Genomic DNA, 23,534 nt, shown 5'->3' with positions numbered 1-23,534 from the left:
GATTTTCATGCGGAAAGAAAAAAACAGAGCTCGCATTCTGATACGGACTCGAGTTGGAACGAGCTTTAAGATGGAATTTGGAGAACTTTGGCAAACTCAAATTTTGCTGATTTGCGCATCCCTCCTTATAAGCATGGTTTGCAACTGCACTTCAGATGATGGCTTCACTCATGGTTTATGTAAATCAGGAAGGGATTGGGACAGGGAATGTTCTGGAAAAGGCATGGTGGAGTGGGGGGCAGAACCATATGATCACAAAGTTATTACTAACTAGTCTGTCTGTCTGTCTGTCTGTCTATCTATCTATTTATCTATTTATTATTGTTATTAATATTTACATACCAGATGTTTTACTAAGAACCTACCATATGTACCAGTCCATACAGTGATTGTCTGAATGATACTCAGGGCTTGATTTATTCAGGCATTGTTCCCATGGTTCTTGTTCTGACACAACCACTCAGTCTTCACAACTGAGGAATTCCAGGGCATGTTGGCCATGCAGTTTGTTGTCTGTATTGAATCACTTTCAGGCCGCTATGGGATTGTGAACTCCACCCATTGGAAATAATGACCCAGCTGTTGTTAATGTGATTGCTTATGCTGAGATGAAAGGAGGAGTGGGTCAGGAACTTTTGATCTTGCTTGGGTCTGTTGATTCTCTGCTCGGTCCTGCCACTGATTCATCTTGAACATGTAAGCAAATCCGAGGGTGAAATGAGTCTGGTGTAAAACTGTGTAAATAGGCCCTATGGATATCATGCATCTTGGGTAAAAGGTTTAAAATGAAATGTGCACTGAAGCAGCTTGGTTTACTTTTAATTCCTTCTTCCTCTTTTCCTTTGTGGCACTTTTGCTCTTCCAGCCCATGAATGTGATTGGTTTTTCCCCATGTCTAGGGCTTTTTCAACTAACGAGGTGCCATTTACTTCAATCAGCGTACCTCTGAGGTTTGCAACCTGGCCTATGCGTGCGATGATCTGATTTTTCTGCTTGTGATTCCAATCATCGTGAAGTTATTTTTATCCCATGCTAAAAACAAATCAAGTGGAACTTAGAAGGGACAGTTGGGAGAATAGCTTTTTATGTTAAGCTTACAGCTTGAGAACTGGAGGGCAGTCAAAAGATGAGTGCTGCCACTTGAAATGACCAGCACAAATCAGAGATTAAACCTCTCATTTTATGTATTATTTATTTATTTATTTGATTTGTGCCCGATGTTTCCACCAAGGAAATGGCACTCACGGTGACTTACCAGAAATAGATAAATAAAAACTTGATTAAAACTTTAATAAAATAAATACATTAAAACCCAACAATAACAATAAAAACAGCACCCAGACCTGCTTAGATGCCAAACGCCTGCTTTTAAAATAAAAGAATAAAAATGGCTTTGCCTACCAGTAGAACAAGAGAGAGAGAGAGCCTTAAGAACATCAGAAGAGACAGGTTCGAGCAGACCAAGGGTCCATCTAGTTCAGCATTCTGCTCACACAATGGCCAACCAGCTGCCCAAGCAGGACATGAGTGCAACAGCACCATCCCACCCATGTTCCCCAGCAGCTGTTGTACACAGGCATACTGCCTCTGATACTGGAGGTAGCATATAGCCATCAGGACTAGTAGCCATTGATTATGATGGTGATGATTTATTACATTTCTATACAGCCCCATAGGCAAAGTTTTCTAGGTGGTTTACAAAGGTAGCCTTATCATCCAACCTAGCCTCCCTCAGCAGGGAGTTCCGCATCCTGGGAGTGGCCACTGTGAAGACCCTCTCTCATGTTTCCACTAAATGTGGTTCTGAAGGTGGTGGTACTGAGAGAAGGGCTGGCTCCGAAGATCATAAAACCTGGGCAGGTTTATATGAGAGAAGGCAGTCTTTCAAGTAGCCTGGTCTCAAGCAGTATAGAGCTTTATAGGTCATAACCAGCACTTTTAATTGTGTCCGGAAGTTCTCACATGCAAGATCTGACAGGATCGAGCAGGAATCTGTAATGTGTAATCCAGCGTCATCCCCTCCCATACTATTCTTTCCCCAGTCCACAGTATGGTGAGTTTGATGCTATTTTGACCAATAAAGTTGTTATAAGAACCGGGGCCATATTATACATTATGCTGCAGCTGCATGTAGCATAGCCTGACAGTCCCTCCTCCATTGCAAAGCATCCTTGGGAAAAGGCACTTTGCAGCAGAGGAAGGGATAATTGGGGGTCAGCAACTGAAACTTCCCTACCTGCTCCCCAATGCTTTTTTTCTCACCAGTGTTCTGGATCTGTGTTTATCTTGTTCTGAACCCTCGAAAATGCTATGTAAACAACGCTATTATTTCTATTAGTATTATTTTATTTTTCCATATGTTTTAAATTGTTTACCTGAGGTTTCGTGAAAATGTGAAATCCAAGAGAGAAAAGAGAGTAGCACATCATTTTTTCAGTATTACCTCTGCCATTTTGAAAAGTGCTCCCCCCTCCCACACACACACCTTTTGTTGTTGTGGCAATCAGTGAATGAGGATTTGTGATGAAAGTCGAGCCGCTCATCCACACAGTCTCTCAGAGTATCTGTCATGCAACATGTAAAATAAAGTGAAAGAAATCCCTATAGGAACATTTTTTTAAGGAATATTCATGGCTCAACACACCTTAAAGGCTTTGTAACACTTGTACACCTATTCACACTTGATTATAACGGCGGATGTACTTGAACTGATCTCATTCCCTTTCATGTCAGCCATGTATAGAATGAATAATAAAATGCTAGGCGCTGCTGATTCAGGTGAGTGTGATATAATGAACAGAGTGTTGGATTTGGACCGGGGAGACCTGGGTTTGAATCACTCCTCAGCCAAGAAGCTCCCTCAGTGATGCTGGGCCAGATGCCGGCTGGGTTCAGACAGTGTGATAACCCACACTCACACTCAAAGGTTGAGAATGGGTTAAGTATGGGCTGTCACTGAACCGTGGGTTGTTGTTGAAACATGGATTATTGTGTTGTCTGGACCCAGCCACACTAACAAACCATGGTTTGTTAAGCACAAACAGCCTATGAAGACAAGCCATGGTTTGTTGTTGGGTTGTGAACTGTAGGTTGTTTGTGGTTAACAAACCATGGTTTGTTAGTGCGGGTGGGTTCAGACAACATGATAACCTATGTTTCAACAACAGCCCATAGTTCAGTGACAACCCACACTCAACCCTTGAGTGTGGGTTATTGTGTTGTGTGAACCCAGCTGCTCTCCCTTAGCATAAACTACTCAGGGTTGTTGCAATGATAAAACCCAATAACCTCAATGAATAGTGCCCTGATCTCCTTGGAGGAAAGGCAGGATTCAAATGTGATAGACAAATTGTTCAATACGTTAACTTTTTAAAGTCTCAAGTGAATTTCTTTTTAATTCCTTGTGTGTCTGTTGCAGGTATGGTATGCTGCCTCGTATGCAGAATTTGTCAGTCAGAAGATCCATGATGTATCGGAGGAGGAAAGGAAAGGTATTGCCCTCTTAATTTTCCAATGGAAATTTAAAATGAGATTATATTCTAATACTTAATAGCAGATGCAGTTGTACATGCCTACCTGTAGCTAGACTCAAAGAATAATTTGATCTGTATTAAGGCTGTATTGTCAAGCTTTGTGGTTAAATACATTTCCACATAATACTGCTATATGTTAGTATAGGCTGCCTTTTTGTGATGCATTCAGTAATAGCTGTAGTTGACAAACATGGCTCACAGCTGAAGTACCAAAATCATTGTCCTCTGAATTAGAATCATAGAATAGTAGGGTTGGAAGGGGCCTACAAGGCCATCGAGTCCAACCCCCTGCTCAATGCAGGAATCCAAGTCAGGGCATCCCTGACAGATGAACTCAAGAACTTTGGGGCCCAGATAGTTTTCTCATCCATCCTTCCAGTAGTTAGAAGAGGGATAGAAAGGGAACGAAAAATACTCCGGGTGTATTTTTCAAGACAAGCTGGAGAGGGTTCAAAGGAGGGCAACAAAGATGATCAGGGGACTGGAAACAAAGCCCTATGAAGAGAGACTGAAAGAACTGGGCATGTTTAGCCTTGAGAAGAGAAGACTGAGGGGAGATATGATAGCACTCTTCAAGTACTTGAAAGGTTGTCACAGAGAAGAAGGCCAGGATCTCTTCTTGATCATCCCAGAGTGCAGGACACGGAATAATGGGCTCAAGTTACAGGAAGCCAGATTCCGGCTGAACATCAGGAAAAACTTCCTGAGTGTCAGAGCAATACGGCAATGGAACCAATTACCTGGGGAGGTGGTGGGCTCTCCCACACTGGAGGCCTTTAAGACGAGGCTGGACAGCCATTTGTCAGGGATGCTCTGACTTGGATTCCTGCATTGAGCAGGGGGTTGGACTCGATGGCCTTGTAGGCCCCTTCCAACCCTACTATTCTATGATTCTATTCTATGGCTTTCCAGCCTCATCTTGAATGCCTCCAGTGTGGGAGAGCCCACTACCTCCCTAGCTAATTGGTTCCATTGTCGTATTGCTCTAACAGTCAGGAAGTTTCTTCGTATGTTCAGCCGGAGTCTGGCTTCCTGTAAATTGAGCCCATTATTCCGTGTCCTGCACTCTGGAATGATCGAGAAGAGATCCTGGCCTTCTTCTCTGTAACAATCTTTCAAGTACATGAAGAGCGCTATCATATCTCCCCTCAGTCTTCTCTTCTCAAGGCTCAACATGCCTAGTTCTTTCAGTCTCTCCTCATAGGGCTTTGTTTCCAGTCCCCTGTTCATCTTTGTTGCCCTCCTCTGAACCCTCTCCAGTTTGTCTGCATCCTTCTTAAAGTGTGGTGCCCAGAACTGGACACAGTACTCCAGATGAGGCCTAGCCAGTGCTGAGTAGAGGGGAACTAGTACTTCCCGGGATTTGAAAGCTATGCTTCTATTAATGCAGCCCAAAAGAGCATTGGCCTTTTTTGCAGCCACATCACATTGTTGGCTCATATTTGGCTTGTGATCAACGACAATTCCAAGATCCTTCTTGCTTGTAGAGTTGTTGAGCCACGTATCCCCCATCTTGTAACTGTGCATTTGGTTTCTTTTTCCTAGGTGCAGAACTTGGCATTTATCCCTATGAAATGTCATTCTGTTGTTTTCTGCCCAGCGCTCCAGTCTATCCAGATCACTTTGAATTTTGTTTCTGTCTTCCAAAGTATTAGCTATCCCGCCCAATTTTGTGTCACCTGCAAATTTTATCAGCATTCCCCACACCTCCTCCTCCAAGTCATTAATAAAAATGTTGAAGAGCACTGGGCCCAGGACCGAGCCCTGCGGTACCCCGCTCATTACCTCTCCCCACTTTGAGAAGGTCCCATTGATAAGCACTCTTTGAGTCTGATTCTGTAGCCAACTGTGGATCCACCGGATCGTTGTTTCATCTAGCCCACTTCGAGCTAGTTTGCTCATCAGGATATCATGGGGCACTTTGTCGAAAGCTTTGCTGAAATCGAGGTATATTATGTCTACAGCATTCCCACGGTCCACAAGGGAGGTTACTTGATCAAAAAATGAGATCAGATTCGTCTGGCAGGATTTGTTCTTGACAAATCCATGTTGGCTTCGAGTAATCACGGCATTGTTGTCAAGGTGCTCCCAGATGGATTGCTTTATCATCTGCTCCAGAATTTTCCCAGGGATTGATGTCAGACTGACTGATCTGTAGTTCCCAGGTTCCTCCTTTTTACCTTTTTTGAAGATAGGGACAACATTAGCCCTCCTCCAGTCATCTGGCACTTCACCCATCCTCCATGATTTCTCAAAAGAGAATAGACAGCGGTTCTGAGAGTTCTTCTGCCAGTTCCTTTATTACTCTAGGATGCAGTTCATCTGGCCCTGGAGATTTGAAGTTCCCATCATTATGATGAATAGTGTACAGCCACTGTCATCTGGATTCCCTACACACACAAAAATAGCTATAAAAACAAATATAGGTTCTAGTTGCCTTGCTGAAAGATGTGATGGATAGTAAACCTTAGAAATCTAGCCTGATCTGTAGACTGAGCTGTTCATTTTCTGTGATTAACTGTGGCACAGAATTCCTATTTCTGAGAATGTTCACTTGTTTTAAACAAAAATGGAAGTGTCTAGTCCTCATGATTGAGATATGTTTGAAAATGTTCTGGCCCTGGGTGTAATCCACCATATACATTTCCATGCAATTACCATGTATTTCAAGCAGTTTGTGCTGCAGCAGCATTCAGTGGGCTGCACCCCATATAAATCCTAAACTGCAGTAGTTAGGGTAAATTCTGCATGAAAACTGCATAGTTATCTGGCTGCTCCTCTTAGCTTCCAGGCGTGTTTTCCTGCCCCTAACACTCTTACTGTCTCTCAATTACCTGTACATTTATTTCTCTTAACTTCCTCTCCTAACCAAAAAGTCCATGTTATGCAAAAAATGAAATGTTGAATTCAGAATAACACACACAAACTGAGTGAGTTTATGCAAAATAAATGTTGTAGCTTTCAATGATTTATTTGGAATGCAGAAATTAAGTTACAACAATAACTAGAAAGGCTCTATCCAGTGGCCAATCTACTGAGTAGCTTTTGTTAGGTGGAGGGATCAGGCGATCTAGATATTTTATAACCTTTTGTGTGTCTTTTTCCCCTGTCTGCTTATCACTCTCTTTGTCCTTCTGAAACTGACCCATGGTAGAGAAGAATAAAATATAGCCTGTAAGCAAAAGATGTGTAAAATGTGTTCCTTAGTCACCCAGTTTTTACTACAGATGTGTGATCCACTGAAAGTATGGGGTGGGGGCATGTTTGGCAGAAACCTGAAAAGCTTTGTGGTATCTGAAGTTTTGTTATCGAATGCCCTAACTTGAAAATGCAGTTCTCCGCGAGCAAGAAAAAAATTGGCCATGTTACGAGTGCAATCGGCGGTTCATGAGCTCGGAACAGCTCCAGCAGCACCTCAACTCCCACGATGAAAAGCTGGACTTCTTCAGCAGGTATTTGTTGGTGTGCAGAAGCTGAGCTTTCCAAATCCTACCACTTACTTACTCAGTTGGGTTGTTCCCTGCAGATTCCTGTTCGAGAGCAGGAGAGAGAGAGGTTTCCCAGGAAGAGTGTACAGAGCTATTTTCTACTATAGGTGGTGTGTCATAATCTCCAGGGTTCGTGTGTGTGCCAAATGCCACTCAGAAGAGGGGGTAGCATTTGTATATTCCAGAGGGTTGAGAAGCCAGAGTGACATCTAGCAGACCAGGTCCCTCAGAGCCAGGTAACCGAGATGGGCTATGGCTTATAATTGCCTTGTGGAGTGAAGCCCACCACTTGGCTGCAGTAAACAAGGCCAGGTATTTGAGAGTTTTAGGCAGCAGGGGCGTTCTTATCTTACTATTCCCCTTTCAGACTTATGCCCTTTGCCCAAGTCCATGCTGGGCTCAGAGGCTGTTACATCACCTTTGGATTTCCCCCATGCCAAACAGCTCATGGGTCCAGCTGGCATTGGGAGAATTTGCAGCAGAGATGGATATGCCTCCCTCCTTATGAGACGTCATGCATGCCAGTAAGAGACTGGGGAGATGGTCTGGGGATTATTGTCTCATGAGCGGCTCAGGCACCACCCTGGAGTTTGATATGTTGACTGCTATCACCGTTCATGGGGGGTATTTTGGACATCTAGATTGACATGTTTGCTGTCATATCAACCATCCAGACCATGTTCCAGAGTCAGTACATCTCTGAATATTGGATGAAGGGGACAAACAATAGGAGAGGGGTCTTGCCTTTATGCCCTGCTTGTGGGCTTCCTAGAAGCATCTGGCTGGCCGGTGTTGGTAACTGGATGCTGGACTGGATGGACCCTTCATACAACCTCTTTCCATACTTCTATCACCACAGGAATAGTTTTCTTTGGCAGCTGATAAAGCTCTGTTCTTTGCTGTCAAGCTGTTGCCAGGTTTTATAGCTTAGACCATGGATGGACACCTGTGACCATCCTGACGTTTTTGGACTGCAACTCTCATCATCCTGACCACTGGCCGTGCTAGCTGGTATTGATGGGAGTTGGAGTCCAACAACATCTAGAGGGGCATAGGTTCCCTACCTCTGAGTTAGGCTTTCGCTAAATTGACTGAACTGGTTCAGTGTTCAAAAAAGGCTGAGAGGAATATAGCTCCCCCTCCTCTACTTTATGGTACATTTTGCAGAGCAAGAGGCAGAGGTCGCGGGCGAGGGAAACGAAGATTTGGACCAGGCAGGCGACCGGGCCGCCCTCCTAAGTTCATGCGCTTGGAAGTAACCAGTGAAAATGGAGGAAAATGTGCAGGAGAGACACAGGTATAGTTGAAAAGAGCAGGTGAAGGAGTTTGCATTGAAAACAGGGAATGAATCTGCTTAATTGCATCCCTCATCATTTCCCCAGTCTGTAGAAAGTTGATCCAGAACTAACCATGTAATGCTGCTATTGGTTCCAGATACAAGTGCCCCAACAGCTAGAGGCCCCAACACTTGGAGGAGTGCCAGGTACTGAGAAGGGGAGGTGTGGGGGTGCAGCAAGCAGGCAGGCAATCAGTCGAGGAGTACAGCTGGCTAGCCCAGTCGCTTCTATCAGCTATGAGATGCCCATACTGAATGTGGGCAGCAGACCCTGAAGCTATATACTATGCAGTAGCATGGAACTGGCTTTCCAGGATCACCTAATTCCAAGGACAAGGAGGATCCTTGAATCCTCTTATTTATTTATTTATTTATTTATTTATTAAATTTATTAATCGCCCATCTGACTGGTCACCCAGCCACTCTGGGCGATGTACAACCCACCATAAAACAATTTAAAACAATAAAATTTTACCATAATTTTTTTTTTTTTTAAATACCCTAACCCACCCCAAATGCCTGCCTAAACAACCACGTTTTTAATGCACGACGGAAGCTCTTAGTATCCTATCTTGAATTAGTATCCTGTCTTGAATGGCTGTAATTCTCCTCTCTGAGCAGTGCAGGAATTAGGAACTGGATGCCTGACCTGCAGGGATCCTGGCTCAAGTCCTGCCGAGTCTTGATCCACAGAGCACAATTCATTCTTATTATTTAATTAATGTATTTTAAAAATTAATTTGATTAATTCTTATTATTTCAGAAGTAATCATGCTGGAGGCAGGTTAGAGTAATTGTCTCAGTTTTCTGTCTACCTAGCTTACAGCTAGATCATGTTTTCCCCTCAGAAGCTGGGGTGAACAATGCAATCATATTCTCTGTCCTTGAGTACTTTATGCCCGGTAGTCTCAATCCAGAGCTTACTGTGTACCGGTATGGCTCTTGCATGAAGAGCTCTCCTGGTCATTTCAGTGAAGGTATAGATCCAGGCACACAAAGGAGTACACATCCATGTGTATATTGCAGTTCCAATGCCATATCAAAATATCATTGGATTGGAGTGCATGAGTTTGATTCTATGCCTCAAGGAAGATTCACCTTGAGCTGAACTGAAATAGTTGAGTCAGTTCAGGTTGAAAAATGCTCCTGCCACCACCAGTTTTCAGCACCGTTCAGCACTGCTGTTTTGCCTATTTCTAAGGCATTGCACATGCACCATGCAGTCCTCCAAGCAAGCCCTAAAGGGGCATTCCTGGTGCCTTAGGATGAGAAATCCCAGAGCCAGACTTAAAGGGACAAGCCCAGGAAAGAGTTCATGCCTCTGAAAGCGTGAACTCTGCAGTCCAAGTGCTTTGCTCAGGAAAGCTCCCTGGCCCAACCCAGCCAGAGTTGAACTGGCCTCCTTTTGGATAACCTCTCTCAGCCCTGCCTAAGCTTGGCCCTTCCCTCAAAACAGAAGTAGCTCACCCTTTTAAAGTTTTGGGCCTCTCAGTCATATCCACTGGGCTGCTCTTAAGGTTAACTTGCCAGCGGAAGCAAGCTTGAAAGTGTGTTTATAATGACAACAATGCATTTGTAAGAACTTCTTGCATTTTGCATACAGTGCTTTTTTACATTCAGTAAGAATATTTAAGCAAAGCCTTTTGAAGGGCATATGGGCATCAGCAGCTTTTCACACAATCCACTACTGGTGCTTTACTGTCCCGCTTCTTGGGTCTGTCATGCAAAATCGTGCCCTGCTGTCTGGGAGAAAAGGGGAAAAGGGCATGGGCACTTTCCTCCAAGCTGCACCACACCCCTTAACTGATGTTTAGGTCAAAAGCAACTGCAGCAAAGATAAGCTGCTAAGGGCTGCTGTTCCTTAGAAGCCAACATGGGGAGGTGGAGGGTAGAGAGGCAGCTGCCATCTCTCCTCCCTGCCCTACTGATCCATCTATTTCTGATAAGCAACATTTCTTAGTGATGTGTTTTTGATTCAGCCACCTATCTCTAAAATGATCCCCTCAGCTGATGGGAAAGGGGTAGAGAGTAGCATTAAGGAAAAGGCTTTCTCTTCCATCCTGCCCACCTACACCCCCCCCCGCGTTCTCCCAGTGAGTTACTTGAGAGTAAGCACCTTAGCAGGGTCATGTGTAATCCTGTGTTGCTTTTCATGCATGTGAATTACAAACTCAGGAAAAAGAAGGTCAAAGAGGGACAATCTTGAAAAATCCCACTGCTTCTTCTGGTATGAAATGACTTAGGGCATACATGCCCTAAATCCAACACAGTCTGAGTTTAACCATTTTTATTTATATATATATTTAAAAATATAACCATCCACTGCCAATCTCTTATACCAATCCAATGGACTGGGGGCATAATTTTATTTTATCTGTTTATTTAGAACATTTCTAAATTGCACCTTTATCCGAAAAAATAAGAATTCCAGTGTGGTATACATTTTTAAACATTCAGTTATGGGTACAGTATTAAAACGACAATTAAGAATCTAAACACCATAGTGCTAAAATGGAGAGGCACTAAACAAGAACTATTCAACTGCTGCCTATTTCATTTGCAATTTCAGGACTTGCTGCATTTCTCCAGCAAGGGGCAGTTTGACGAGGCTGGGCAAACCACACTGAATGGACTGGACCAACAGGAACAGACGCCGGTACCACCAGAGACTCCATCACTATTGGATCAGCAGCCTGAGAACCATCCCTTGCAACTCCAGCCACATGAGCAGACTGTGGTGGCTACCCAGAGCATGATGACAGCAGATGACATGCGGCGAGCAAAGCGTATCCGGGTAAGTGAAGAACTCAGCAGCTGTCTGGGGCTGTCTTTATTTCCTGCTTGTCCGTTGATGAGCAGTTAGGATTGTCACTGCTTTGACTGTCTCTGTTCCTGTGCTTTTAGTATTTTTGATTCAGCCAGCTACGACTGAAATGACCCACTTGGCTCACTGAAATGATCCACTCGGCTCTGGGGTAGGGAACAGTGTTAAGGAAATATGCAAAACTGCAAAAGCCTGAAAACCTTTGCAGGCAAAACGTTTTCCATAATGTTATTTCCATTGTCTGCAAAACTGTGCCTCCTTAATCTTTCTTTCTTTCTTTCTTTCTTTCTTTCTTTCTTTCTTTCTTTCTTTCTTCCTTCCTTCCTTCCTTCCTTCCTTCCTTCCTTCCTTTCATGTTAGGCTTCTCACTCCAAAACAGCACAAGTAAAAATGTTGGTAGTCTTCTTTGTAGTCTTAAGTGTGGAGTCTGGCATTTGGTGTAAAACTAAGACTGTAAGGGCAGAATCCTATGCATGTTAAGACAGAAAGAAGTCCTACAACTCCTAGCATTTCCCAGCTGGCAGTGCTGGCTGGAGAGTGCTGGGAGTTGTTGGACTTCTTTCTTTCTAAGCATACATAGGACTGCACCTTAAGGACTCAGATTTTACTTTGTAGAAGTGGAGAGTAGTAGGAAGTTTGGGGCACAAGCTCAGAGACTAGAAGGCAGAAGTGGGTTGACCTTGCAGTCAGTAGGTGGGGCTTCAGTGCCCCCCATAACTCCCATGCCTGCCTGCCTGCCTGCCTGCCTGCCTGCCTGCCTGCCTGCCTGCCTTCCTGCCTGCCTGCCTGCCTTCCTTCCTTCCTTCCTTCCTTCCTTCCTTCCTTCCTTCCTTCCTTCCTTCCCCCAATCTCTATCCCTTTTCTCCTCATCCCTTTCATTCTTTTGACTGCTTTCACCTTGCCAAAATTTTCCCAATTACACAAAAATCTGGATCTTGTAAACAAATAACCTTTGCCAAATAAACATACATGTTCACTTAATTTGTATACTTTATGCTGGACATCTAATTAGAGTTTCCTTAGTGCCAAACTGAGGAAGGATGGTTTGCTGTAAAATATGCACAAAACTCCTGATCCTTTCTCACATGTGTTTTGCCAGTAGAAGCTTGATTTGCCTGTTAGTTATTGCTGACCTTTTACCTGAAATTGGTGCCAGTTTCCCAACTTCCTACATCCGACATTTCAGGCTGAGCGCCTCTCATTGCTTGTAAAAAGAAGACAGACTCTGCACAAAGAGGCTGTTGCTGCTTGTGGAAGCTTCATTTGCCTGGTAGTTACTGCTGACCTTTTACCTGAAATTGGTGTCAATCTCTAAACGTCCTGCCTGGCATTTCAGGCTGAGCACATCCCATTGCTGTGAAAAGACAAACTTCACACAAATTGCTCGGTGCGTCTTGCAGTACCAGGGGGAACTGGGCACCGGGCACCATTTGGACTTGATTAGATTCATGATGCTTGATGAGTCTTTCCAGGAAACCCAGTCCATCCCGGCTGGCAGGAGGGAGTATTTTGAACAGCCGGATGAGGTGGTGTGGACTAATGGCCCGCTTGCAGCACCATCTGTGTGTATGTCGCAGATCTCTTGGCGTTAGAAGACATTGCCAAAGAGGCACTGTGACCTCGGCTCATATCCATTTTTTCTCCTACGGCAAAGATTATTTTTAATGATAAAAATTCTTTCTCAGGGCTGCAGCCCTCCCTCCTCCTCTGTGAGATTAAAGGCAATGTTGAGAACTCTGCATACCAAGAACAAACACTTTGAACCTGTGCTTTCTGGCAGCTGCATGCTACTCTTCTGTCAAGTGTAAGAGGGAAATTATTCAGACAAGTAATCCTCCAAGCCATTCAGTTGGGAGATCAGTTTATGTAGCTTAATATCTTTTTTTTTTCCCCACGTCCCCCTTTTCTGTACATACAATTTGGATTACAAAAGGAAACAGCTGCAAACAGGTCGAGCCTGCATTCATTTGTAGTGTGAGATGATTTTTTTTTTTACAAAGTCTGTGGCTGCCTTAAAGGAGATTGTGCAAGATTTAAGTTAACTACATCAGGATGAATTCAGTGCCATGAAAGAAGTTGCTCCACAGACATGGTGGCATGCTAAGTAAAACTTTCAGCAGTTCCCATGGACTGAAGGATTTTCACCTTCCCAAATACAGAGGCAGCAACGCATATCAAATAGTTTTTAATTATATAATGTTCTTCAAGAATTTTCTCACATATGAAACAGTATTTTTTAAAACATCACCCATTTTCTCTCACTGGATTATTTTAAAACACTGCAGAATTAGGTGAGACAAGAGCTGATTTTAAACATTTCATGAAAAAGATCTGACTTGAACTTGACATGCATTGGTTCTAACGGATTATATGTTGTGAGAAGTATCTGAATATTCAAGGCCGAGTGATATTTCATATGCACCATGTTATGTGAGAACATTCTGCAGGACTTTGCTAAAGGCTGTTCCATTTAGAAAAAAAGTTGTCAAACAGAGGACATGATAGAGATGTATAAATCATGAATTGTGTGGAGAATGGTGTTGTAGAAAGAAGGTTTTCTTCCTCTCCCATAATACTCGGTTTCACCCAAAGACATTGAGGGCAGCAGATTCAGGACAGACAGACCAAAATACTTCTTCTGACAGCACATAAATAACGTATGGAATTTGCTGCGACAAGCTGTGGAGATGGCCACTGGTTTAACAGGGATTAGATAAATGCATGGAGGATGAGAGGTATCAGTAGCCAGGATGGCTCTATGGACCCTCCATGTTCACAGTCTCTATATGTCAGCTTCCCAGAGACATCTGGCTCAATGGTCCGTGGCCAATGGTCAGGGGAGTTGTAGCCCAACCCATATGGAGGGCACCAGGTTGGGGAAGGCTGGACTAGATGGACCTTTGAACTGATCCAGCAGGGCTTTTCTGAGGCTCTTAGTTCTGCAGGGGGCAAGGTGGACAGACACATCCAGAGGGATGGGTGATCCAGAAGCAGCTGAGTTGGTGCCTAAGTAGCAAGTTGCTCAGGCTGGAGAGCCAGACCAGGTTCAGTCACTTTATGGGATGAGGTGAAGCACTGTGGGCCCTGCAGGATTGGTAGTTGCTGTTTTATCGCCATCTGCACTGGTAGCGCTGCAGCAGAGTAAACAGCAGGCGAATTGCTCCTTCCCCAGTAAACTGCCGGAGTGGTGCAAAGAGTTGGATGACTGGATCCTGTTGCTGGAGTCTCTGGATTGAGGCCCCTTAATGCTTTGTGTTCAATTACGTTTTTTTGTGCAATGCTTGCTCTGCTTCCTATTCACAGGCTTTTGCTTTTGCTAGCACATATCAACTTGCCAGTGAATCACAGAGCCCTTTTAAGCAGCCAGGCAGTGGTGGATGTGTGAGAGGCCCATGTGGGAGGCCTGTGGCAAGAGTGTTGGGTTTAGGTCTGGGAAAAGAGGTCATTTCTGGTCCAGGTGATGCCTCTGATAGACAGCGGGTTCTAGTCTGCGCTGGGAAGTCGCGGCTGCGGTTCTGGTTTCTTTTCCTGCAGGCAAGGCGCTCAGCATGGACCAGTTGTGTGTGGCTCAAACTGGAGCAAGTTTCAAATGTTGCTTCAGCAACAGGTAACCCCAGATTGAGCCATAAAGGCAGTTGCAGCTAAGTTTGGGAGGTTACCTCTGTTCCCCCAGGAGGGGATGCTCCTCTGGTTAAAAGGGCCTTGCCCATTTCAGCACCTGTAGACTGCTATGGCATAGGGAGACAGTGGTTCTATTCAAGCTTTAGGGCTGGAGCCCTCAGAGTGTGGCAACGCGACCTCCTCAGGCCAGAGAGGTCATGTCAGAATGGCCTCCTGCTGTAGGGCAGTGAGGATCATCATGACTGACTCTGTGGGCAATTCCCTCCCACCCTCTGGTTATTACTCTGAGTCCATGGCCCCCTCCCCCAAAGAGGTGGAGGCAGACCCCAGGGTCATGACAGGTCATGATCGGTTCACATTCCAGCTCTTCCATGACATGCACTAAGTGGTCCTTAAGCCTACCCTACTTAACAGGGTTGTTGTGAGGATGAATGTAGGAAATAAGACTTGTAAATTACTTCATACACTGAACAGTTATAAGGTATTATTGATGATGATTATGATAGTAGAAGATAATATGTGCTTTAAGTTCCAAATTGATGGCTGGAATAGAAACAAGAGAATTTTTTTGTCTTACTAGCCCTTGGATATTTTAGCGAACTATTAAACAACGAATATGGGATGCAGAACTACAGAACTATTTAAGTTCTGTCACAAAATATCATCTCTCTGGGAGTAAGGTACTTGCGCCTGCAAATTATCTGACCAATTTAACAGTCTCTAAATTTAGAAAAGCCTTTACATTAGTGCAATTTAATGTTTTACCATCTGTGCTTTTAGCCTTGTGATACGTTCCATGGGGTTTTCTTGGCAAGAATACTGGAGTTGGTTACCATTTCCTTCTCCAGTGGACCACCTTACCTGTCTCCTGAGAAACCTGTACGAGGGTCAAGAAGCAACAATAAGAACCGGACATGGAACAACCGATTGGTTCAAAATTGGGAAAGGAGTACGACAAGGCTGTATATTGTCGCCCTGCTGATTTAACTTATATGCGGAGTACATCATGAGAAACGCCGGGTTGGATGAATCACAGGTTGGAATTAAGATTGCCGGGAGAATTATCAACAACCTCAGATACACAGACGATACCACCCTAATGGCAGAAAGACATCTCTAGACAGTGTCTAGCAGCCATAGGATTGCACTCTTAGGCTTCTAAAGCAAATACGAGTTGCCAGGTTCTTTTCCAAAATGGTTTTTTATAGCAGTTTTAACTTGCTGAGTGCTTACACCCTATATATTATTCACCCCCTCAGAACCCTTTGTGGTAGATTATTTATTATTCCTTTTTGCAGACAGTGTCAGGGTGGAAACTGAGCCATTAGAGCCCCAGAGCAGTTCTGATTCTGAGGAGGAACAGCAATCCGTGGGAGAGGAGCTCACTCATCTCTCACAAGCACAGCAGCTGGCAGAGATTCCTCCTGCCAGCATTTCTGGGATAGATAGTGACCCTGGCAGTGAGAGAGCGCTGGAGGGGGGCTTGCTGGATGCTCGGCGCAGAATCAGGGAGCGACGACAGATGGAGGGCGCAGAAAGGAGGCGTAGCGCTCGTTTGGCGCGCAAACAACAGTTGCGTCCCGAGGACCCAAGGGAAAGAGGGAGGATCTCTCCCTAGCCCATAAGTTCAGGGTCTTCCCATGGTTCTCCTTCAAACAGGGACCAACTGCCTTACCTGGAGCTTAGGCTACTCTGCTATCTTTCCCCAGTGCTGTTCCTTGCTTTGTCGCTAGTGATGAGTATCTGAAAGAGTCATAAAGTAATAAAGGAATAAAGTCTCGGAAATAATTCCTCGTCGTCTGTGTCCTGAGTTGGCTATTGGTGGGGACTGCAAGAGGCAGCAAGGGCGCTTCTGACAGACAGGAAGTACGAGGCAGAGAAGTAGCGACTCGCCTAAGGACAACCAGGACTTGCTCAGACAATAAATTGTGCCTGAGCTTTGTTGCCTGCCCTGGATATGCATTTGCATGGAAAAAGATTCAGCATGTGAACCAGGCAATCACAGCTATGACCAACAGCAATTCTTGTGTTCAGCGTGGCTGGAAAAATGTTGCTGGGATTCCAGGTATCTGTAAGATATATTTGTGATTGGCAGATTCAACATTTTTCCATGCAAACAAATACCTGGGGAAGGTTGGGTCTATTTGCATGTAGAAAAAAAAGGCATATTTGGCTTTGAATCCAAAGAGACCCTTGTATGCCCAGAAAGGTTCCAAGTTCCTCTTCAGACTGGAGTCCCTTGTGTTGCATCAAATGCGACTCTGGAGGGTCCTCTGACCCTCTGAGTTCCAAGGTTTCTACTCTATTTACGTTAGGGCACAATATGTATTTTATTATTTATTATTAACATTTATATGCCACCTTATTTGGTAAAAAGCCATATTGGTTTCTTCTAAGTAGTCAAGGTCCAGGGAGCCTTAGAGAGCAATCCTACGGCCCCTAGACAGCATCTGGGAGGAAGTGGGATGTGGTGGATCTCATGAGAGCATAAGAGAACATAAGAAGAGCCATGATGGATCAGACCAGGGTCCAGCATCCTGTTCACACCGTGATCAACCAGCTGCCCACATGAAACCCACAAGGAGGACATGAGCACAAAAGCACCCTTCCGCCCATGTTCCCCAGCAGCTGGTATACATAGACATACTTCCTCTGATACTGGAGGTAGCGTATAGTGTCAGGACTAGTAGCCACTGATAGCCTGTCTCTTCCTCCAAAGCCAGAGAAAGGGCTTCAACTTCAGAGGAAGAGATCCAATTATGGAATTCCCAAAACTCCTCCCAGCCACTGCGGAAAGCTCTGCAGCTACTCCCTCTGCTGAGGTTGGACCTCAGGAAAGGAAGGAAATTGGCATGCTGCGGACGGGCCAGTGGGTGGGGAGGGGAGCAGCCATGGATCTGCTGGATCCAAAAACCTTCAGATCCACCCCCAGCAGAGCAAGCAAATTAAACTGGCTCAGAGGCTCATTTAATGAAAAATGCTATTTTGGAAGACAAAGATTCTAAAAAAAAGCTTGTCAGAAGCGCCCTAGCTGCCTCTTGCAGTCCCCACCAATAGCCAACTCAGGACACAGACGACGAGGAATTATTTCTGAGATTTTATTCCTTTATTACTTTATGACTCTTTCAGATACTCATCACTAGCGACAAAGCAAGGAACAGCACTGGGGAAAGATAGCAGAGTAGCCTAAGCTCCAGGTAAGGCAGTTGGTCCCCGTTTGAAGGAGAACCACGGGAAGGCCCTGAACTTATGGGCTAGGGAGAGATCCTCCCTCTTTCCCTTGGGTCCTTGAGACGCGACCGTTGTTTGCGCGCCAAACGAGCGCTACGCCTCCTTTCTATGCCCTCCATCTGTCATCGCTCCCTGATTCTGTGCCGAACATCCAGCAAGCCCCCCTCCAGCGCTCTCTCACTGCCAGGGTCACTATCTATCCCAGGAATGCTGGCAGGAGGAATCTCTGCCAGCTGCTGTGCTTGTGAGAGATGAGTGAGCTCCTCTCCCACGGATTGCTGTTCCTCCTCAGAATCAGAACTACTCTGGAGCTCTATTGGCTCAGTTTCTACCCTGACATTTCTGTCGCTCCTCCCACCCTGTCAGCAAGAGCCCGGGAGGGCTTAGGATGGACAGAGGGCTTCAACATTAGTTGTGCATCCCATAGGATTGCACCTGTATATATGTTCACAGTTTCCTATTTAAAAGCCTAAAGTGATTTCAACAGAAAGTTTATTATTATTAAGTAGAATGTGCTGCTCTGTGTCTTCCTCAAGAGAATGGATGTGTGGTGAGAGCCAGAGAGCCAGTGTGGTGTAGTGGCTAGAGCGTTGGACTGGGAGCCGGGAAATCCAGCTTCTAGTCCCCACTCAGCCATGGAAGCTGACTGGGTGACTTTGGGCCAGTCACAGACTCTCAGCCCAACCTACCTCACAGGGTTGTTGTGAGGATAACATGGAGAGGAGGAAGATAATGTAAGCCTCCTTGGGTTCCTTGCAAGGGGAAAAAAGGCAGGATATAAATGAAATAAATAAAGAAATAACAATAAATAAATAAAATAAATAAATAAATGTGTCACCTGAAGGAAAGACCCAGGCAGGTGCTTTCTGAGCTCCTGCAAGTCCAACAGCTCTAAGTATCCAACAGGCACTTTCTAATTCCAAACAGAGTTTCTGTTGGTCTAAAACGGGTGAGGAACCTCAGGGGCCAAATCCAGCCCTTCTGAGGTCCAAATATGCCCCTCCAGGGTTTCCCAGATGACCACACCCCTTTCCCTCAACCACCATTCATTTGGTGGTTTTCCAGGTTTTGTGCAGTTTTTCCTCCCTGTTCTAAAAGGAGAAATGCTTCTTCTAAGGCTTAGTTACTGGCAGTTAGAGCTGTAAGCTACAATAGGCTGTTGTTGTTTTTGGCCCCACCCCTTTTGCCTTTGCCCCCGCCCCTTGCCTTTGGTCTTGCCAACTACTGGAATGTGACCCCCGAGAACTTTTTTGAAATTGAATTTGGCCTTTGGGGTGAAAGAGGTTCCCCCACCCCTGGTCTAAAGCCTTCCTTTATCAGAGCTACTTGCAGTGCTAACTTGGGAAAGTGAAAGTGCTTTCATAAGGAGGCTGTTCACTGCCTGCTGTATAGGGTGAATATTAAGGATTAGCATGGTTAAATACAGCTGGACCCACTGTCTAGCCCTGGGATTTTATTTTATTTTTTTTAGTATGGATTGGAATTAATATTTAATGTCTGAGATGTAGAGTGGAAAACAGACAGTGGTTAATAATAGAAGAGAAATTGCAGCCCAAGAATGCAGATTTTCTGTAATGTTTTCTCCTACTCTGTAGGGGTGTACAGGGTCCTGCTGCCTTTTCAGTCTTTTGCTGGGCTGGTGTCTTGCAATTGGTGATCTCATGTACAAAATCACAGAAATGGCTCCCATGCCAGCTACCCACCAACATCAACATTCCTCTTTAATTACTGCAGCACATAGGACATTTGGAAGCAAGACTGCAAAGCCAGCTGTGAACTTCTCCCACTACAGCTGATGCAGAGATTAAGAGATGACTCTACTGAAACGGGTTAACGTAGAAGGACATAGGACGCATTGGTTGAAAGTGTTAGCACCATTTATATGGAAAGAAAATAGATACTAGGTGTCAAGGCACAAGTAACATTTGAAGATTGGGAGAGGCGGTTTGGTAGCATGATCACTGCCTTCTAAACACATGTACATTTTTTTCTGGCCTGGGATGAGCTCTGAGTCAATGAAACGGTTGTGCAAGTTTGAGGCATCTGTCAGGTTGAATCCATGGAAGCGAATCCCTTCCCTTTTAATGCTAAACAAATAGCAATTGTGTTACAACTCTGGTGGGTACCTATTGGTTAGCACATGTGACATCACCGATACACCTCTCACCCCCTCCCGTCTCTCATTCCCAGAGCAGTTTTGCCATTGTTTTTGAAATGCTTCTGAAATATTTTTGTAAGGTAAAAGATTAATATGTGCATATGCACATCATAAATGGAAACAAAAACTCGCCTAGCTATGTGCTTGCCCCGCACAGTATTGCTGCGTGATTTAAAATTGTTTTTTTTAATTATTTTTCAGTGGATAGAGTGCATTTCTTTCTTCGGCCACATAGCAACATCTGGTAACTATTTTTTTTTTAAATAACCAAAGTAATTGGGAAGAATTTACCATGACAGTTTTATCCTAATGTTATATCTGTCTTTACTTAAGGATGCATAGTTAAGATCCTGACCCTTTCATACTAGCAGAAAACAAAGAGATTTCACACCCCACGCCCCCAGTATACCTTAATGGTAAAGTCCTAATCTAGAATATTGTCTATTTGTTTATTTATTTATTACATTTATATCCCACCTTTATTCCTCTTGCAAGGAACCCAGAGCAGCTTACATAGTCCCCCTCCTCTCCATTTTATCCTCACAACAACCCTGTGAAGTAGGTTAGGTTGATAGTCAGTGGCTAGCCCAAACTTAATGTTTGTGAGTATAGAACCAGCAGGGGTTAGTTAATCCAGATTAACTTGTTTGTACATAGTTTAAAAAGATGTTGTGTGTTGTTGTTGTTGTTCAGTCGTTAGGTTGTGTCCGACTCTTCGTGACCCCATGGACCATAGCACGCCAGGCCTTCCTGTCCTCCGCTCTCTCCCGGAGTGTGCTCAAGTTCATATTCATTGCATCGGTGATGCTATCTAGCCATCTCATCCTCTGCTGTCCCCTTCTCCTTTTGCCTTCAATCTTTCCCAGCATCAGGGTCTTTTCCAGTGACTTTTCCCTTTGCATTAGGTGGCCAAAATATTTGAGCTTCAGCTTCAGTATCTGTCCTTCCAATGAGCACCCAGGGTTGATTTCCTTTAGGACTGACTGATTTGACCTCCTTGCAGTCCAGGGGACGCATAAGAGTCTTCTCTAGCACCACAGTTCGAAAGCATCAATTCTTCGGCGCTCAGCCTTCCTTATAGTCCAGCCCTTACAGCCATACATTACTACTGGGAAAACCATAGCTTTGATTATACGGACCTTTGTCAGCAAGGTGATGTCTCTGCTTTTTACTATGCTCTCGAGATTTGCCATAGCTTTCCTCCCAAGGAGCAAGCGTCTTTTAATTTCATGGCTACAGTCACCATCTGCGGTGATCTTGGAGCCCAAGAAAATAAAATCTGTCACTGCTTCCATTTCTTCCCCTTCTATATGCCAGGAAGTGATGGGGCCAGATGCCATGATCTTCGTTTTGTTAATGTTGAGTTTCAAACCAGCATTTGCACTCTCCTCTTTCACCCTCAACAAGAGGCTCTTGAGATCCTCTTCGCTTTCTGCTTTTAGGGTGGTATCATCTGCGTATCTGAGGTTGTTGATAATTCTCCTGGCAAACTTAATTCCGACCTGTGATTCATCCAACCCGGCGTTTCTCATGATGTACTCTGCATATAAGTTAAATAAGCAGGGTGACAATATGCAGCCTTGTCGTACTCCTTTCCCAATTTTGAACCAATCAGTTGTTCCATGTCTAGTTCTTACTGTTGCTTCTTGGCCCTCGTACAGGTTTCTCAGGAGACAGGTAAGGTGGTCTGGTACTCCCATCTCTTTCAGAATTTGCCAGAGTTTGTTGTGATCCACACAATCAAAGGCTTTAGTGTAGTCAATGAAGCAGAAATAGACGTTTTTCTGGAATTCTCTTGCTTTCTGATGATCCAGCGAATGTTGGCGATTTGATCTCTAGTTCCTCTGCCTCTTCGAAACCCAGCTTGTACTTCCGGTAGTTTTCGGTTCACATGCTGCTGAAGCCTAGCTTGTAGGATTTGGAGCATCACCTTGCTGGCATGTGAAATGAGCGCAATTGTACGGTAGTTTGAACACTCTTTGGCATTGCCCTTCTTTGGAATTGGAATGTAAACTGACCTTTTCCAGTCTTGTGGCCACTGTTGAGTGTTCCAAATTTGTTGGCATATTGAATGCAGCACTTTAACAGCATCATCTTTTAGGATCTTAAATAGCTCAGCTGGAATACTGTCATCTCCACTAGCTTTGTTGTTAGTAATGCTTCCTAAGGCCCACTTGACTTCACTCTCTAGGATGTCTGGCTCAAGTTCAGTGACCACACTATCATGGCTATCAGGGACATTCAGATCTTTCCTGTATAGATCTTCTGTGTATTCTTTCCACCTCTTCTTAATCTCATCTGCTTTATTTATTTATTTATTTATTTATTGCATTTATACCCCGCCTTTTTTCCTCTTGCAAGGAACCCAAGGCGGCTTACATTATCCTCCTCCTCTCCATTTTATCCTCACAACAACAACCCTGTGAGGTAGGTTGGGCTGAGAGTCTGTGACTGGCCCAAAGTCACCCAGTGAGCTTCCATGGCCGAGTGGGGACTAGAACCCGGATCGCCCAAGTCCCAGTCCAACACTCTTGCCACTACACCACACTGCTTCTGTTAGGACCCTGCCTTTTTTGTCCTTTATCATGCCCATCTTTGCACAAAACGTTCCCTTGAGATCTCCGATTTTCTTGAAGAGATCTCTAGTCTTTCCCATTCTGTTGTTTTCCTCGATTTCTTTGCATTGTTCATTTAAGAAGGCCTTCTTGTCTCTCCTCGCTATTCTCTGGAACTCTGCATTCCGTTGGATACATCTTCCCCTTTCTCCCTTGCTTTTCGCTTCCCTTCTTTCCTCAGCTACTTGTAAAGCCTCATCAGATAGCCGCTTGGCTTTCTTGCATTTCTTTGTCTTGGGGATGGATTTCGTTGCTGCCTCCTGAACAGTGTTACGGACCTCCGTCCATAGTTCCTCAGGCACTCTGTCTATCAGGTCTAATCCCTGAAATCTATTCCTCACCTCCACTGTATATTCATAAGGGATATGATTTAGGTCATACCTGAATGGTTTCATGGTTTTCCCTACATTCTTCAATTTAAGCCGAAATTTTGCAATAAGAAGCTCATGATCTGAGCCACAGTCAGCTCCAGGTCGTGTTTTTACTGACTGTATAGAGCTTCTCCATCTTTGGCTGCAAAGTACATAATCAATCTGATTTCATATTGACCATGTGGTGATGTCCATGTGTAGAGTCGCCTCTTGTGCTGTTGGAAAAGAGTGTTTGCTATGATCAGCGTGTTCTCTTGGCAAAACTCTATTAGCCTTTGTCCTGCTTCATTTTGTACACCAAGGCAATGCTTGCCTGTTATCCCGGTTATTTCTTGACTTCCTGCTTTAGCATTCCAA

General features: G+C 44.5%; 1 protein-coding gene across 5 annotated transcripts in view; it reads left to right on the top strand.

The window, feature by feature from the left end:
* PRDM10 (PR/SET domain 10) overlaps positions 1–23,534 on the top strand; it is a 92,305-nt gene that overhangs the window by 48,392 nt on the left and 20,379 nt on the right. For all 5 annotated transcript variants that reach the window (XM_084803684.1, XM_084803683.1, XM_084803680.1 and 2 more), the window contains 4 exons: positions 3,419–3,491; positions 6,868–6,985; positions 8,189–8,318; positions 10,927–11,151. In XM_084803684.1, the coding sequence (XP_084659810.1) occupies positions 3,419–3,491; positions 6,868–6,985; positions 8,189–8,318; positions 10,927–11,151 (546 nt within the window). The remainder of the gene's footprint in view (positions 1–3,418; positions 3,492–6,867; positions 6,986–8,188; positions 8,319–10,926; positions 11,152–23,534) is intronic.

Source organism: Heloderma suspectum, chromosome 6 (genome assembly GCF_057233095.1).
Source record: "Heloderma suspectum isolate Gila_16-S chromosome 6, 16-S_ref, whole genome shotgun sequence".
In the NCBI taxonomy this organism is placed as follows: Eukaryota; Metazoa; Chordata; class Lepidosauria; order Squamata; family Helodermatidae; genus Heloderma; species Heloderma suspectum.
Note: the sequence above shows the minus strand (reverse complement) of the source record. Positions and strands in the feature narration are given on the sequence as shown.